General features: G+C 39.1%; 1 protein-coding gene across 2 annotated transcripts in view; it reads right to left on the reverse strand.

Moving 5' to 3' along the window:
• LOC137239323 (neuroguidin) overlaps positions 1 to 15,895 on the reverse strand; it is a 223,401-nt gene that overhangs the window by 70,902 nt on the left and 136,604 nt on the right. Inside the window, exon 2 of one of the 2 annotated variants that reach the window (XM_067764492.1) lies at positions 6,591 to 6,732. The exons of the other annotated variant lie outside the window; for it this stretch is intronic. Coding sequence (XP_067620593.1) covers positions 6,591 to 6,611 — 21 coding nt within the window. The 5' untranslated portion in view covers positions 6,612 to 6,732. The remainder of the gene's footprint in view (positions 1 to 6,590; positions 6,733 to 15,895) is intronic. 2 annotated transcript variants of the gene reach the window in all.

Raw genomic sequence — 15,895 nt, forward strand, 5'->3', positions numbered from 1 at the left:
TCAATCACAAGACGAACAGACTACCTGATTCCCTATGTGCGCTTCGAGGGAGATCTTAAGGCCACAATAGAGGTGGACGGTTGGCGCAAGGGTGCGCAAATGGCGGACGAGGCGATACATGTGTACACCGATGGTTCCAAAGTAGTGGAAGGAGTAGGGTATGCGGTATACTGCGCTGATCCGGAAATAAGCGGATCCTACAGGCTGCCAGATTACTGTAGCGTTTTCCAAGCGGAAATATTAGCCGTAACCAAAGCAGTAGAAACCCTGGAAGAGAATAGCTTAAGCTGCAACAGTGCTAACTTTTATATTGACAGTCAAGTAGCAATTAAAACAATAATCTCGCATAGCACAGCATCTAAATGCGTGTTAGAGAGTAAGAAGTCTATGGAGAGAATTGGGACAGGGAGAAGCATACATTTATATTGGGTCCCAGGGCATATGGGAATAGATGGGAATGAAAAAGCGGACGAACTAGCTAAAAAGGGCGCATCCCTTGAAGCTTGCTCCATAGACGTCCCAATTATATTGGGCGAGATTAAGCGAAGGCGAGAGGTGCAAATGATCGACCAAGCGGGAAAGGCGTGGGTTCAAGCGCGGAGCTGTAAAGTGTCGAAGATTATGTGTAGGTCTTACAACCTTAGACTAAAACAGTTGCTTCTATCATTAAAAAGAGAGGACTGTAGACTCATGACGGGTATTCTGACTGGACACTGCCTTCTGGCGTCACATGCCTTTAAACTAGGCTTGGTCAGTGATAGCAGATGTAGGAAGTGCGGGTTGGAGGAGGAAACGATCGAGCACGTTCTGTGCTCGTGCCCTGCACTTGCCAGGCTAAGACTCCAGCTATTAGGAGTGATACAGCTGTCTGATCTAGAAGCAGCAAGTGGCTTAAGTCCTAGGAAGCTTCTAGTATTTGCCAAGAGGACGGAGTTATTTTATAACATAGGTCCTGGTTTTGATTAAGATAAAAAACGTGTGAATCATTTTCATTTCAAGACAGCTAAGTTTTGGATTATTCCCTGAACAGAGCTAGGCATTGATACAAGCTATTGAAAATATTTTAACTTTCTGCCTTACACAGCTATGCACAATATTAATATTCAAGTTAGGGATACTTTTGTGGCTGTGTCGCTGGTGGTATTACTGTGAGAAATCGTAATGTATTCAGTAGTTTATGACACTTAAAAATTTTAGTAAACCACACATACTGTGTGTGCTTGCTCGCGCGCCAATTATGACTTTCAAAGTTTGGAATTTGAATAGTTTCTACTGTACCAAAGCGATACAGTGAACACTATAACTGATGCTTTTAAACCCTTTTAATATACCCCACACACCTAACTGTGCCTGCTCGGGCGCCAATTACATCCTTTTAAAACTTTGAATGAAAAATAATAAATAATTTTAGCTCATGAAAAAATAAAAAAAATATATAGATTACTTATTTTTCATCAAACCTACACTATAGAACAACTAAGCTTATACTAGATATTATATGATGATGGTTTAGATGCCCTGAGCGTTAGCCGAGAAACATCAAAATGCCCTTTTAGAAAAGGAGACAAGCTCACCAGAAAATTCAAAATACTTTAAGATTATACACAGCTTAGTACGGTGCGAAGCAGGACTCTTGGCTTTCATATATGTATTGTTGTTTAGCAAACCAGGAGAATAAGTTTACATTCATTGGGTATAAAACGTTCAATGCTATCAGAGATTACTGTTATTTACTAACATTTTTTTAAATAAATAGCCTTTTTATTTTGGGTTGTCATTGCGTGCTTTTGGCAGTTTTTGTGCGCTATAGCTACGAAATATGTTTACACAAAAACAGCCGCAGAATCAAAATGTCTATATGTATTTAAAAAAAAATATTGAATATATGCAACGCATTACTTGTATGAAATTGTTTAAACCCATTTTCATGTTACATGATACTTTCCACGTTTTTTGCGCACAATTTTCACATAAAAGCTGCCAATTTACATGAATTTTGACTGTAAATTTGGCTTGTTTCATTTTTTTTTATTTGGGGCCTTACGAAATTTATTTAAAATTATTTATTGCGCGCAAATGCAGTATGGCAATATACAAATGTATGTGTGTGGCAGTCGATAAGCTGCATATAGGCTTATGTATGTGTGTATACATAGCTTTTATTGCATGTAGCGGAAAAATATAGTTTATATATACTATTTGTATCAATTCCATTGCATTGAAAAAATACGTATGCATGTAATTCGGGTATTGGTTTGTCGGCCGTCGAAATTTTTGCCGTCGTTCTCTCTCTTTCACACTTTTACTTATACGCCACCAAGTGCCCATGCAATTAGTAACGACGAGTGCGGTATTGGTTGTTAAACTCGTGTTTAGGCTTTTGTTTTTTGTGTTTAAAAACTATAATAATTTATATTCAAAATATTAATTGTATTAACATACGAATACAATTTAGGCTACCTAATCAAGCACCCTTTTGAAAGCTTTTAAAAAAGCGTTATATTGGCGTAGAGTGGCAGGTTTTGTGTAGCGTCTATTATTTACTGGTCATACTCAGCTGTGAAGACTTTTGAATCTGCAAGCTTCAAGAAAACGGCATACGTTGTAAAGTTTGTGTCCACGGCGTATACGTAACATTTCACTTACAACTAGAAAAGGGTGTTATTTAGAGATTCTAATCTGTGATCATTTTTCAATGATCCTAAATTACAAAGTTTGTTATGATTTTCATTGCGTTTTTTTTACTTTATTTATTTTAGGTTAGGTTAGCCTGGCTGCCCGAGGGCACACTTAGGCCAGTAGTATTAGGCCCGTTGTGATACCACGAAAAACACCATTACCTTTCCTCTTCGAACCATTTTGAGGGCCTGATGAAAGCTACCAGGTCCTTGACGTCATGCTCCACAACCTGTCTCAGATTATTAAGAAATGGAGCTCCAAGAAAGCGCTGCCGTGCTCCGCTTAGTGCTGGGCAGTTGCAAATGAGGTGAACCACCGTTTCTTCCTCCTCATCCTCTTTACAACTCCTACGGCAACGACCATAAGGCGCTCCCAACCTTTCTGCATGCCTACCTATGAGGCAATGACCCGTTAGTGCCCCACAAGTGTGGAAATTGTGTCCCTTCTTAGGTTGTACACGTGACGGTATCTTTTAGAATCCCATTTAGGCCAGGTTTCTTTCGATGTTCGATACCCCGGTGTTTGTAGCCATCTTTCGTCGGCTTGACGGTAGATGTGTTCTTTTAGCATTAGCTTGCATGTGGACAGTGGCATACCTAAGCGTTCTTTTCCAGGAAGAACCTGCCTGGTTGTATCCTGCCTAGCGAGTTCATCTGCAATGCAGTTTCCCTCGATATCCCTATGTCCAGGGACCCATGTGAGGTGTACACGGTTCTGTTGAGCCATCTCTTGAAGAGATCGGCGACAGTTTAGTGCTAGTTCAGAATTGAGCGAGTGGGAGCCAAGAGATTTTATTGCAGCTCGGCTGTCGCTGAAACTAAAAATTTCTTTGCCGACATTGTATGTCCCTATCCTAGCTGTGGCTTCCATTATGGCTGCAACTTCTGCCTGAAATACACTGCAGTGGTCGGGTAGTCTGAATGAGAGCTGTTGTGGTCGCACAGCGATCCGTGCTAGGAGGAAGAAAACTGTATTTGTTTGTTCAATGCTCCTAATATAGTGGCCTGTGGTCTTGTTGTTCCAACACGACAACTCCCTTAGACGCAGGGCTGACGTTGCCGCTGCTCGATGACCAGCTAGATCCAATTGAAGGATGTCAAGAATGGCTTGAAGAACTTCGCTAGGCGTTGTTCTTAGAGCCCCACTTATGCTTCTCATGCTGGATCTGCGGACTTTACCCAACAAGTTTAGGTTTGACGCCTTGCTCAAGGCTGGCCACCATACGACTACCCCATACAGCAGTATGGGTCTGATAATCCAATAAATCCATCTGCATATGTTGGGGGTGAGTCCCCATTTTTTGCCAATGGCTCTTTTACACGTATATAATGCAATGTACGCTTTTTTTGTCGCTGAATAACGTTGTCCTTCCAGTTCAGCTTTTTGTCTAAAACTACGCCTAGAAATGTGGATTTATCTGCCAGGCTTAGGCGCACCCCATTTAGTTCTGGTAGGTCTAAGGATGGTATTTTGTATCTTTTGGTATAAAAGACAAGCTCAACTTTACCGGAATTGACGCTGAGTCCACATAGGGAAGCCCACAGGGAAACCTCTCGCAATGCTACCTACTATAAAGTTTGAGGGAACTTGCCTTTGTAGACAATCGCTAGGTTATCAGCATATGCCACAACCTTCCTGCTCCCCCAACTAGTATCTCTTAACAGCGAGTTCACCGTTAGGTTCCATAGTAGAGCGGAAAGGACACCACCCTGGGGCGTGCCCCTTGCGACAAATCGTGTTATATCAACCTTCCCCAGTGAGGAAAGCACTTTCCTTCCCCTGAGCAGTTGATCAATCAGTCCCACTAGGGATCCATTTACGTTCATACCAGTTAAAGCACTGTTAGCGGCGTCTGGACTTATATTGTTGAATGCTCCTTCAATGTCTAGGAAGGCCACAAGATAATAATCCTTTTCGAACAAGGATGTTTCTATAGTAGAGACTAGGCTGTGTAGCGCAGTCTACGCAGATTTACCTTTGGTGTACGCGTGTTGATAGCCTGAAATGAGGTTCCTATCAATGTTTGTAGTGAGAAAATCGCTAACTATTCGCTCTAGGGTCTTGAGTACGAAAGGGTCTTGAAAGACTGATAGGTCTGTAGTCCTTCGGCTCGTAGTGAGAGGCTTTGCCTGCCTTAGGAATGAATATGACCATGGCGCTCCTCCATGCACACGGAATATAGTTCAGAGCCAAACAAGCGGTATATATGTGCCGCAGCCAGTTGGCTGATAACTCCAAAGAGTAGATAAGTTGAGCGGGGAAATTCCTGTCTGGTCCAGCAGCCTTAAAAGGTTTAAAACTTTTAACTGCCCACCTCACCCTCTCCTCAGTGATGGGTATATTCACAGCTTGGTATGCTGCAGGTACTTCCTGTGCGTTGGTCATATTTCCCGGGAAATGTGTGTCCAGGAGCAGCTCTAGGCTTTCCCCCTCTGTGCTGGTCCAGGTATCATTCGGTCTCCGCAGAAAGCTAATACCTGTTTGCGTCTTAGAAAGCACGCACCGTAGCCTTGATGTGTCAACGACACGTTCGACTCCAGTGCAGAAATTTCTCCATGAAGTTCTCTTCGCTTGTCTCAGGACTTTTTTGTAGGTCCTTAGTTTGTCCTTGTATTCTAGCCATTGTGACCCGTTATCAAGGAATTTGGCTTTGTTAAACTGTTCTCTACAGGATTTACGTAGTAGGTCCAGATCATGGGACCACCAGTGAGGTTTACGCTTACCGAGTGGTATTGGCATTGGACAAGACTGTTCTAAGGCATTTGAGAATGCCGATGTGAAGGTTTCTACCAGACCCTCTAGCTCCTCCATTGATGAGGGGCTTTGTGGGGGCAGTGCTGGTATTTCTCTTGCTAACAGCTCATTATGTAGTTCCCAGTTTGTATTACGTGGGTTACGTCTCGCAATGGGCTGATCGACGAAGAACTCTAACATTACTTCAATATACCGGTGGTCTGAAAAGGAATGTTCCTCAAGAACACGCCATTTTTTAATCCACCCAAAAACGATTTCGCTACAATTAGTGAGGTCAATAACCTCTTTACGGTTTTTAGTAATAAAATTTGGTTCATTACCTACATTGCAAACTACCCGGTTAGTTGTTAAAAGGTAATCTAGAAGTGACTCACCACGAGTGTTTATGTCGGAACTACCCCACTGCACGTGATGGGCGTTTGCGTCTGTCCCGTTATTTATTTTAACTTTAATATATTTTCTTTGAAATAACCCTTGCAAAGAATTAATATGTATTATTTTCGTAACCATTTTTCCTTCACCGTATATAATATTATATACCCAAAGTTGCTTTGAGCAAAATATTCGATCCAGTGGGTCGCTTTTATTAATTCAAGTGACGTATGTCTGCTTCAAATTTACATAGGGGTAAACATAATTTGGGATGCCTTTTCTCGAAGAACTGAAACAGTTACAGATCTGTTCGATAAAATAACCCTTTGCGGTCACTTTTTGCCTAAATTAATATTGGGAATAAATCGTGTTAATGATTAGTGAGGCAGAGGATTGGAGGGAGTGGTAAATTTAGGGGGAAGAGGAAATAGAGGTTAAGAGAAAATGAGGTTAAAAGGGATGAGGACGCAGGGAATGGCAAAGAAATGCAGAGGCAGAATCATATTAAGAGACGGGGGGAAGAGTACGAGCGAAGAGACGAGCGTGAGAAGGGAAAGTGGAGAGGTAAGCAGGGGAAAACATAGTGGGCGAAAAGAGAGTGGAAGCGGAGAGTTGGGGTAAGAAATGTCACCACCATAAATTATAACTAAACAAAATAGTTTTTCTGCGGCATCAACGCGTCGGGAAATAGCTAATCGTATATATTTCAAAAAAAATCTATAAACTACATGAATTAAGATACGACATATGATTTTTCGGTTGTTTAAGATACATTTTCTCATTACCTGAATATTTAGGCGACACATTATGGAAGTAGTTAGTAGTAGTAGATATCAAAATGTATGATTCGAGCACAAAAATTACGATGAAATGTTCTTGAGCTAAGCTTATGTAGTGTTTAGATTTCCGCAATCATTTGGAACATACCTGAAAACAAAAACATAAGTTTTAATTATTAATAAAAAGTCATTGCAGAGTATGTTTTATTTAATGAATGTTTGTTAAATCTTTATATATCGGTCAGATTTTTTGCAAATGTAATTATTAATAGTTGGAATGGGACCAAACAATCGGTAACATTCGCCACAGCCAAGAAATGTCAAAGGCCTCGTTATAATTTAGTGCCTGGCAGGATATTACACTTCATGGGACGTGATATATCTAATGTTCTGTTATATGATTTCGATCTCGGGAGATTTGACATGATACTAATTTAAGATATGATGGAACTAAAATATCTATATTATAACTGAAATGCCGATATGAGATGCCATGTAACAACGTGATATCTGGTATTTTGTCAACATTATTCGTATCATATCATTACGTGCAACGCCATGTTATATCGCATCAAAGTCCCCGATATTGTGTCACATCAAGATCCCACATACCAACTTCATATGATACCACTACCAATATCACATTCTATTTCTTTAGATATATCCTTACATATTACCATATCTTGCAGTATAACATATCACGCCATATCATCATATCTTCCACCAATATCATTTCACATTATATCATTTATCTCATCCCATACATCTTCCGAGCTAAAAAGCTGAGCTTGAAACTAAAAAATACAAATAACATTATATAATGCCATTTCTGAGTATCTCGTACCACCTAATACCTTAAAATATCGCTCACCTAATTCAAAACAGCAATCGACTCTAACACAAACGTGAGTACTAAGTACTCGTGAAATTCGAGGGGTTAACATATAAGTCGGTTTCTTATCGGTAGCAACCGACACCGAGGAGTTGTTGTTTTATCAACTTCTTAGCGAGAGCGAATTATTATCGCCGAATTAGCGGTTTGTTAAAGCATTTTTATCGCCCAGTCATCGGCTTTATTATTGGTTTCTTATCGGCAGGATATCGACGGATAACAGATGTGTCACCGATTATGTATCCAAATTTTATTGGTATCTTTTTTGATAACTCTTCTATATCAAATCGACAACTTTTTAGTAATAATTTGATAACTTTTCAACACTCCTACAGCGAATCGCTAAATTCTCGATAACAAACAAATCTTTTACTATTTGATAACGTATCGATAACTTTATCGGTTAGCACATTGGCAACTTTTTGATAACAAGTCGATACATTTTTCATAAAAAATCGAAAACTTTTCGAATAATAATCGATAACTTTCCGATTAACAATCGATAACCTTTCGATAATAGCCCGATAGCTTTTCGATAACTCGTCAATACAAAATCAGTAAATAATTGATTACGATGTTTATCAATTGCAAATTTATAACACTTTGATAGAAATCGATAGCTCGTATAAAATTATGTCATTTAATCACACTGGTTAATGTCATATAATATAGACAACTTCTCATGATATTATGTCCATTCACAATATGTAGTATCATATCACACCTTACATCGTACGATCATATCATATGGTTAATATGAATGGTGCCAATCCATTTAATGCAATATCATGCCTTTTGATATCTTATCATACGGATACTAAATCATATCACGTATTACATTTCCACGTCACAATTATCTTTTTCATCACATCACACCATCTCATAAATGATATGATATCTCATCACATCGCATTATTTCATACCTAGGATATTATGTCAATTCATACCACGTATTATTATATTACATCTTATGTCGTACAATGTCATATACATGATATGATGCCGATTAATGTCAAGTAATATATGTAATGACTTTTGATATCTTATTATATTAAATCATAGCATGTATAACATGTATACCACAGTCAGAACTGTCATTTTACTTCACAGCACAACGTCACCTGATCATATCGGATTATTTCATATCAAGCTTAGTTCTTGTCATATGATATCAGTTCATACCATTTAAAATCAGTTCATACCATTTACTAATATGACACTCATCTCTCCTATCATATCCTACAACATTGTGACATTTTATAAGCTATTACATCAATAACACTAATAGTATTATATTTAACAAGTTTTCATCACAACGTATAAATTTTATATCACATCACCTCATATTTTATCACATCATACTACTTCACATTTCAGCGCGTCCCGCTCCTCTTATCGGATATGCGATGCAATAGTTTTTAAACTTCATTTAAAAAATCTATCTGCAAGAACTTTAATGTGAATTGAACCATACCCACAGCAACATAAAAAATAGAAAAAGACTTACGACAGCTAATCATGCATTCGAGTATTGGTCATGTAAGCCAGCCAATGCATAGTAGAAAAAATTGCTTAAACCGATTTACTGCTTTACGTTTTTCTACACCGTGACTTTTGCTGATTTTAGTTTTTTATTTCCTATTTTGAATATCAAAACACACAACTGAGTGCAAGCCAAACAACATTTTAACATATCAGACTGTGACTGATGAGGTTAACGTGAGCCATCATATGCAAGAGTGCTGCAATCTAACTGTGCTGCAATATGCATGTGTTATGTGTGAGTGTATGTGTTTGGAAACATTACGCGCGGCACGTTATTGCGTTATAGAACAACATTGCATGCATATGACCAAAGCAACAACAACAGCAGCAAGAACAACGCAAGCGTGATACACTGAAGGCAATTTGACTCGGACTAATTGAGTGTGGTGCCAAGAAATGTACGGACGAGACGAATGAAAAATTTGTTGTTAAAAATATCAAAAAAAAATCTTGCCTGGGGTTAGAGTACGTTGAGACACAAAGTCAAGTCAAACAACGGTAAAGCATTGACTCCAATGAGATTTGCAACTAATAAACTGCAGTCAACACGAAACGATGCGAGCAACATAAGCATGCACTCCAGCAAGGACATGCAGCAAACAAACAAACACACGCGAATATCATCTTCCACTTGAACGGCTAATCAAAGGCGATGAAAACGTCAAGGAAGTGCAGAAAGCTAAATGGACCTACGATATAATAGCAAAGTACTTACACAAACAAAAAAAACCGCCACAATTGCGTACGCAGTTAGTCAGTTGCAATTTAGCATAACCAACGACGTATGCCACGACAACGCAGCGTATGTAAGTGCAGCCGGAAAGTCGACGAAAACGGAAACGAAAGCAACAAAAGAAATTTGAAATTGCACAAGAAAGGACACTTGCTGCTTCGACATGAGCAAACAATGCGCACGAGAAAGTAGTAAGGACTCGCGAAAAAAATTTGTAAAATGAAATGCAGCAGAAAAAAATCACTGAAGAGTATCGTCAAGTAACACAGGATATCTGGATGCTGTTGATGTGTTCGTTTATGGCAAGGACCAACATATTGTCGCATAATTCGGCAGGATACAACCAACAAGGACTAACGGCGTTGCTTTTGGCGTGACAAGCACGGTCTCGTTATTAAATGGCTGAGGCTGATGAAACTGCAGGTGAGTGGTTAGCTGAGGTTGAGAGGCGCGAATTGCCTGAAGCTTGTCACAGACATAAACACTAATACAAAAACACTAACGAACACACACACACGCGCACATAGTATAACGCGGGATACGTAAAAAGCCGCAAACTTAAAAGCGCAGCACAATGCAAAGAGAAGAGAAAAAACAAAATTAGAAAATGAGCAAAGCAAACTGATGATTGAAATGAGTGCTGACCAAAAAACCAGGCGTCCAAAAAGTAAAGTAGCTGAACGAGTAGTGGACATGGATGGTAAAATATGCTGATACATTCCTACAGTGTGCTATTGCTGGATTATACGAGGAGACCAATGTAAAAATGAAAAAAGCCGAGGTAAAAGGAATAGAAAAAGGAATAAAATTAAACCGTCGAAAAAAATGCATTATAAACAAATGAATAGCGAAAATCAGGAGCCAAATACGTAAGAACTTACAAAAGTTCGATAAGGTCACTGGTAAGTGCTGTAGGGGCGGGTAATCTCACATTTTTATGTCCTTTTAGTCGTTGACAGAACTCTGGTCGAATTATGTGCAACAAAACTCGCGCAGCGGAGTGCCACAATCGAGCGTAAGGTATAAAAAGGCACGCGCGTTTCTCGCCTCTACTCATGACTGTAGTAGTAAAAGAGGTTCTGGAAAAGCTTGAAGCCCGTGAGGGTCGGGTGGTTGCATGCACAGACGACCTGGCAGTCTTGGTAAGGAATTAATTTCTTAATACTCTGAGCGATATATTTCTGGAAACGGTGGCCATGTGGGTTTAGTCAAGTGGACTATATTTTAAGCTTATAAAAACGAAAACGGTTATTTTTACGAGGTGGTAAAAAGATCTTCAGGACACCCTCGATTGGTGGAGAAACACTTATACTTTTGATACTGTTAAATATCTAGAAATTATTATAAAGAGGAAATTGTACTTAAGGTCCATTGTGAAGAATAGGGGTTGATAGATTGATTCTGCACTATAAGGTGTTGGCCTGAAGAAACGCACAAGACACGGTGAGCTTAATATAGGAATTCAAAGGGGTTGTATAGCTCAACCCTTTCTAGGAATTACCAACACAATTTATCACCGTCTTTCCTCCCGGACGCGAGTTTTGTTTATCTAGCAGGCGAGGCTTTGTCGACTATAAGTTCCAAACGGAAGAGAGGGTTGTATGACCCAGAAGGTTCAACGGGTCACATCATATCGATGCCGAGATGGTCAGGCAGCAAGATAATGCTGCTATTTTCCAGAGTGTACCGCATCAATGTCCAGCAAAAGACCGTTAACATCTATAAGCTCTCCAAAACCTTCGGGGGGTCTCCTTATTTAACAAGGCGAAGTATAACTAAAATCTTATTTTCAGTTCAACGGACAGCGCTGCACATAGGTAGATTTTAGACATTTAGGCGGCCATAATAGAATTTCTGAAAGTTGCCACAATTTCCAAAAAAAAGCACTCCTACAGCTTAAGAATAGACAGGGGAACAATAATTCTACCCCTTCCCATCCATCGCATACCTGGCGTTAGCTGTCAAGTAATCGGAATTTAGCTATTTTTGAAACGCGTGTTATGTTTTTTTTTAACTTATGTGAAATCGCATGTTTTAACGTGAATATTTTAAGTTTTAAGACAATTGAATTGAGTAATTGTGATGGATTCTGATATTGCAGGGAAATAATAACATTATTAATGCTGTTTGTATTTTTAAAAGTTATAAATTGATAAAGAACCTTTTTTATTTAGATTTAAAAAAAAAATTTGTTTTTGATTTTGGTGTTCAACACCAGTTTTGTTATGTTTCCAAGTCCGTCCAAGTGAAAATTTGTTTTGAACATGGTACTTGACACAATTAGCTTGCCAACTGCATTAAATTTAGCTGCAGATACTTGCAGATAGGGGGTTAGATAGAGGGTTTGATACACCCTGTACAACAGGAAAAATAGCCTCACTGCGCACGTATTTTTTAGTGTTACACAGTGTAATATCTATTCTAATATAACCGATTAGTTACACAAATTATTATAGTTTTTCATAAAACCAATTAAAAATTTACCCTAGATAAAGGCAGAACTAAGTTATTACACTTCTTGCTGTACAACAAGAAAAAATAGCCTCACTGCGCAGGTATTTTTTAGTGTTACACAGTGTAATATCTATTTTTTTTAATATAACCGATTTATTACACAAATTATTATAATTTTTCATTTATTAAACAGTTTTAAGAAGATATAGGCAATAAAATATTTTTGGCCGCCTAAAACTTGAAAATCTACCTATGTGCGCTGGTGATGGATATTGCAAGCAAGCGGCTGCCAACCGGTCGTTGATCAAGCTGTGCGATATGAGCTACGAGTTTGCTGACTTCACGCACTTCAGCAGTATTCTTATCAAAAATACCCTACAGAACAGACTATTGTCTGCCGACAACCGCCCTCAGTTAAAGCTGGAGGTGGAAAAAAGGCTTATCTGGAACATTAGCTAACGAATCACAGTTGGTTCGGCATTTGAAAGAGAATATTGGTGTGAGATTTCCTGCAAGCCTGGGGAATTCCATAGCAGCACTTGTGTTAGCCTCGAGTTATTTTATGATTAAAAGCAGCTGGTGCCAAGGCCATAGCAATATTCCAGACAAACGGACTTAGAGGGATATACGCAATTCGAAGTTCCATTGGTCACCTGCGTTCTGTTCTTGTACAGCTGGATTCAAGGCCATAGCAATATCTCGGGCAACTGTACCTCAAGGGCTTTACGAAATTCGAAATTCCACTGGCCACCTGCGGTTTTCTCTTTTAGGATTACGGTCTGAAACAACCAAGCAAACACCATCCTTCTGATGAGAAGTGGATGAAAGGTGGTAAGTTGATATTGTTGAATTCTCTAATGCTCATGTATCTATGGAGATTGGGGTTCTGACGGGTCGCTATCAATGGGCATCCAGTAAGTAAGTCTGGAAAGCACCTCGCACCGCATCTGCATCCCTTGACTGTCTAGCGCTTGCCAGGAATGGCGAAAGTAAATTAATCTCGGTCCACTCTGTTCTCTGGAAGAAAAATTCAGGGTCTACATTTAAAACAGTCAACAGTTTACCTAGTCGTATCCAAACTAAAAGAAATACCGATTTTTTGTAGATGAAATTTCCACTCAGCTCTGGTAAAATTTTTTTCAAATTTCAAACAAGCACAAAATAAAATATCAACAGTGGACAGAACTACCGTGAGTTTCTACTTAGCCTAAAGTACCAGCACTGCGACAGGCAGCAAGTAGCGTGTCAACAACAACGAACAAAATGTAGGTGCTACTGCATATGGTTAGGTTCCAGCCATGGAGGAAAAGGTACGTGAAACGGATACCAGCAAAAATTGTTGGTATAGGAGCGCAAGCGAATAGAGCGCTTTCTTTTTTTTTCATTTTGTCTAGCGTTAACTACAATGATGACTGAAAAAATGGCACTTCGACGGTAGTGCAACTTGATTTCTCCCACTTGCCTAAGATTTTTTGCGACAAACAAAGTTTTTTACATTTCACTTTTAAAGCCTAGAATTGTGGATTGTGGTAGTTGAAAAGTGGATAGTGGTGAACTTGACTGAACCATTTTTGCAAATCAGAACATTTATAGTATAAATAACCCCGTTACTTTCGCTCAAAGCGGTTATGCGGCAGTCAAAGTAAAGCTATCGATGTGATAGACGAGGCGTAAAGCAATGTTGCGGCAAAGGAAAAGTGACAAAAAAATCAAAGAGGCAGGAAATGGTGAAAGGACATCTAAAGAAAAGAGAAAAACCAAAGCTGACTTAAGAGCCATGAAAATAAACTAAAATACAACAATAATTTTCATTACAAGTTAAAGCATTTTAAGGAGTAAGTTTGAAGTTTTATTAAATTAATTAAATTAATTTAATTTACTTTTATAGCGCGAGAAACCACTGAAGTGTTGAGAAGTCCAATATAAACATAGCAAAGGCGACATTAAATGGTTGTAAAGATGTTAGGCAAAGAGAACAGAATCAAACGAAATCCCGCAAAATAATGTTTAATCCGTGCCCCCATATTTTCCATTTTGGAGTCCACCGCTTGACTCTCCTCTTCTTTCTCTTTTGATTATTTTCTGCCTTCGATTTTTTCTATAGCTTTCCTCTGCTTAATTTTTCTTTACTTTTATTTCCTCTTTTTACCTGTACTCTTGCTTTTATTAATTTTCCTTCCATCTTTTACCTCTCCCTACTTCTTCTTGCTATACATTTTTCTCTCTTAAGACCTGTCTTCTGCTGCTCTTCCCTGTTTTCTTTTCATGTTTTTAGTTTCCTATCCTTTTTCTACCATTTCTGTCCTTTCTTTGCTTTGCTTTCACTCCATATCACTCTTTCTTTTCATGTATTTTCCTCTTCTTCATTACCTTTCATTTCTTTTCTTCCTTCCTCAATTTTTTCGCTGCGGCCGCCGTGGTGTGATGGTAGCGTGCTCCGCCATCCACACCGAAGATCCTGGGTTCATGTCCCGGGCAAAGCAACATCAAAATTTTAGAAACAAGTTTTTTCAATTAGAAGTATATTTTTCTATGCAGGGTCGCCCCTCGGCAGTGTTTGGCAAGCACTACGATTGTATTTCTGCCATTAAAAGCTCGCAGTGAAAACTCATCCGCCTTGCAGATGCCGTGCGGAGTCGGCATAAAATAAATAGGTCCCATCACGCCAATTTGCAGCAAAAATTCAAAAGGAGCACGACGCAAATCGGGAAAAGATCAGCTTAAAATCTCTTCGGAGGTTATCACGCCTACACCATTTCACTTCACTTTCCTTTACTCTTTTCCCCTTTGCCCTTTTTTTTACCTTTTCTTTCCATTTTTTTATTTTCCTATCCTTTTCCACAATTTCATTTCTTTCGTTTTCTTTCTTTCCTTTCCCCTCTCGCTAGAAAAGTCCACCGTTTCCGCTCCTCTTCTTTCCCTTTCCACTGTTTTATTATTTTTCTTTTACCTCTCCCTACTCCTTCTTGCTATACTTTGCGACGTAATGACCTCTCCCTTAATGCACTACGATTCGTTCGATCTGCTGATGCAAATACATGACAGACGTTGGAATTTGGTCACTAATGTAGAAGTTGTTCTAGATATTCATTAGTCTCACCATGAAGATAAATCGGATACGGCTATGAGCCATCTTCAGTGTCTTCTTCGTTTTTCTAAATTATCCTATGAAATAACTACCTACAATCTGCTAAACATAGAAGACGTCTCCAGGAGGAGAAGATGGTTCCCAAATATATTTAATGTGTCAGTTAAAAATTTTAGCCAAATTTTAGGATTTCCTCTGCCAGGCATCAGCAAAAGTTTATCAAGAACTAAACATAAAACTGCCTCTATGAGCATTTTCCTGTGGTCCTCAGGTGGTCCTTGTTGATTATGTAAACGTTGAACGTTTGCAGTCATCTGAAAGAAGTGTTGTATTTATCGACTTTTCATTTCTGTACCCATTCTGGTTACGGTGCAAAGTCACCTCAGAATATACTTTTTTCCAGCGTGCAGCTATGTCTCTAACGTCTAACTTTTTTCTCGTCTGCAGACGGGACTATACATAGATGCCATCCACCTTGAAAGAGGCGGTTTTAGTTCAGCGCTTTCTTAGCTCAACCCAACCCTACCAGGGTGACTATGGTAAAAAAGACCAACGGAATACTGAAATCTCGAATACTGAAGGCTCACTAGTGCCCGGAA

Source organism: Eurosta solidaginis, chromosome 2 (assembly GCF_040869045.1).
Source record: "Eurosta solidaginis isolate ZX-2024a chromosome 2, ASM4086904v1, whole genome shotgun sequence".
NCBI classification, from domain to species: domain Eukaryota; kingdom Metazoa; phylum Arthropoda; class Insecta; order Diptera; family Tephritidae; genus Eurosta; species Eurosta solidaginis.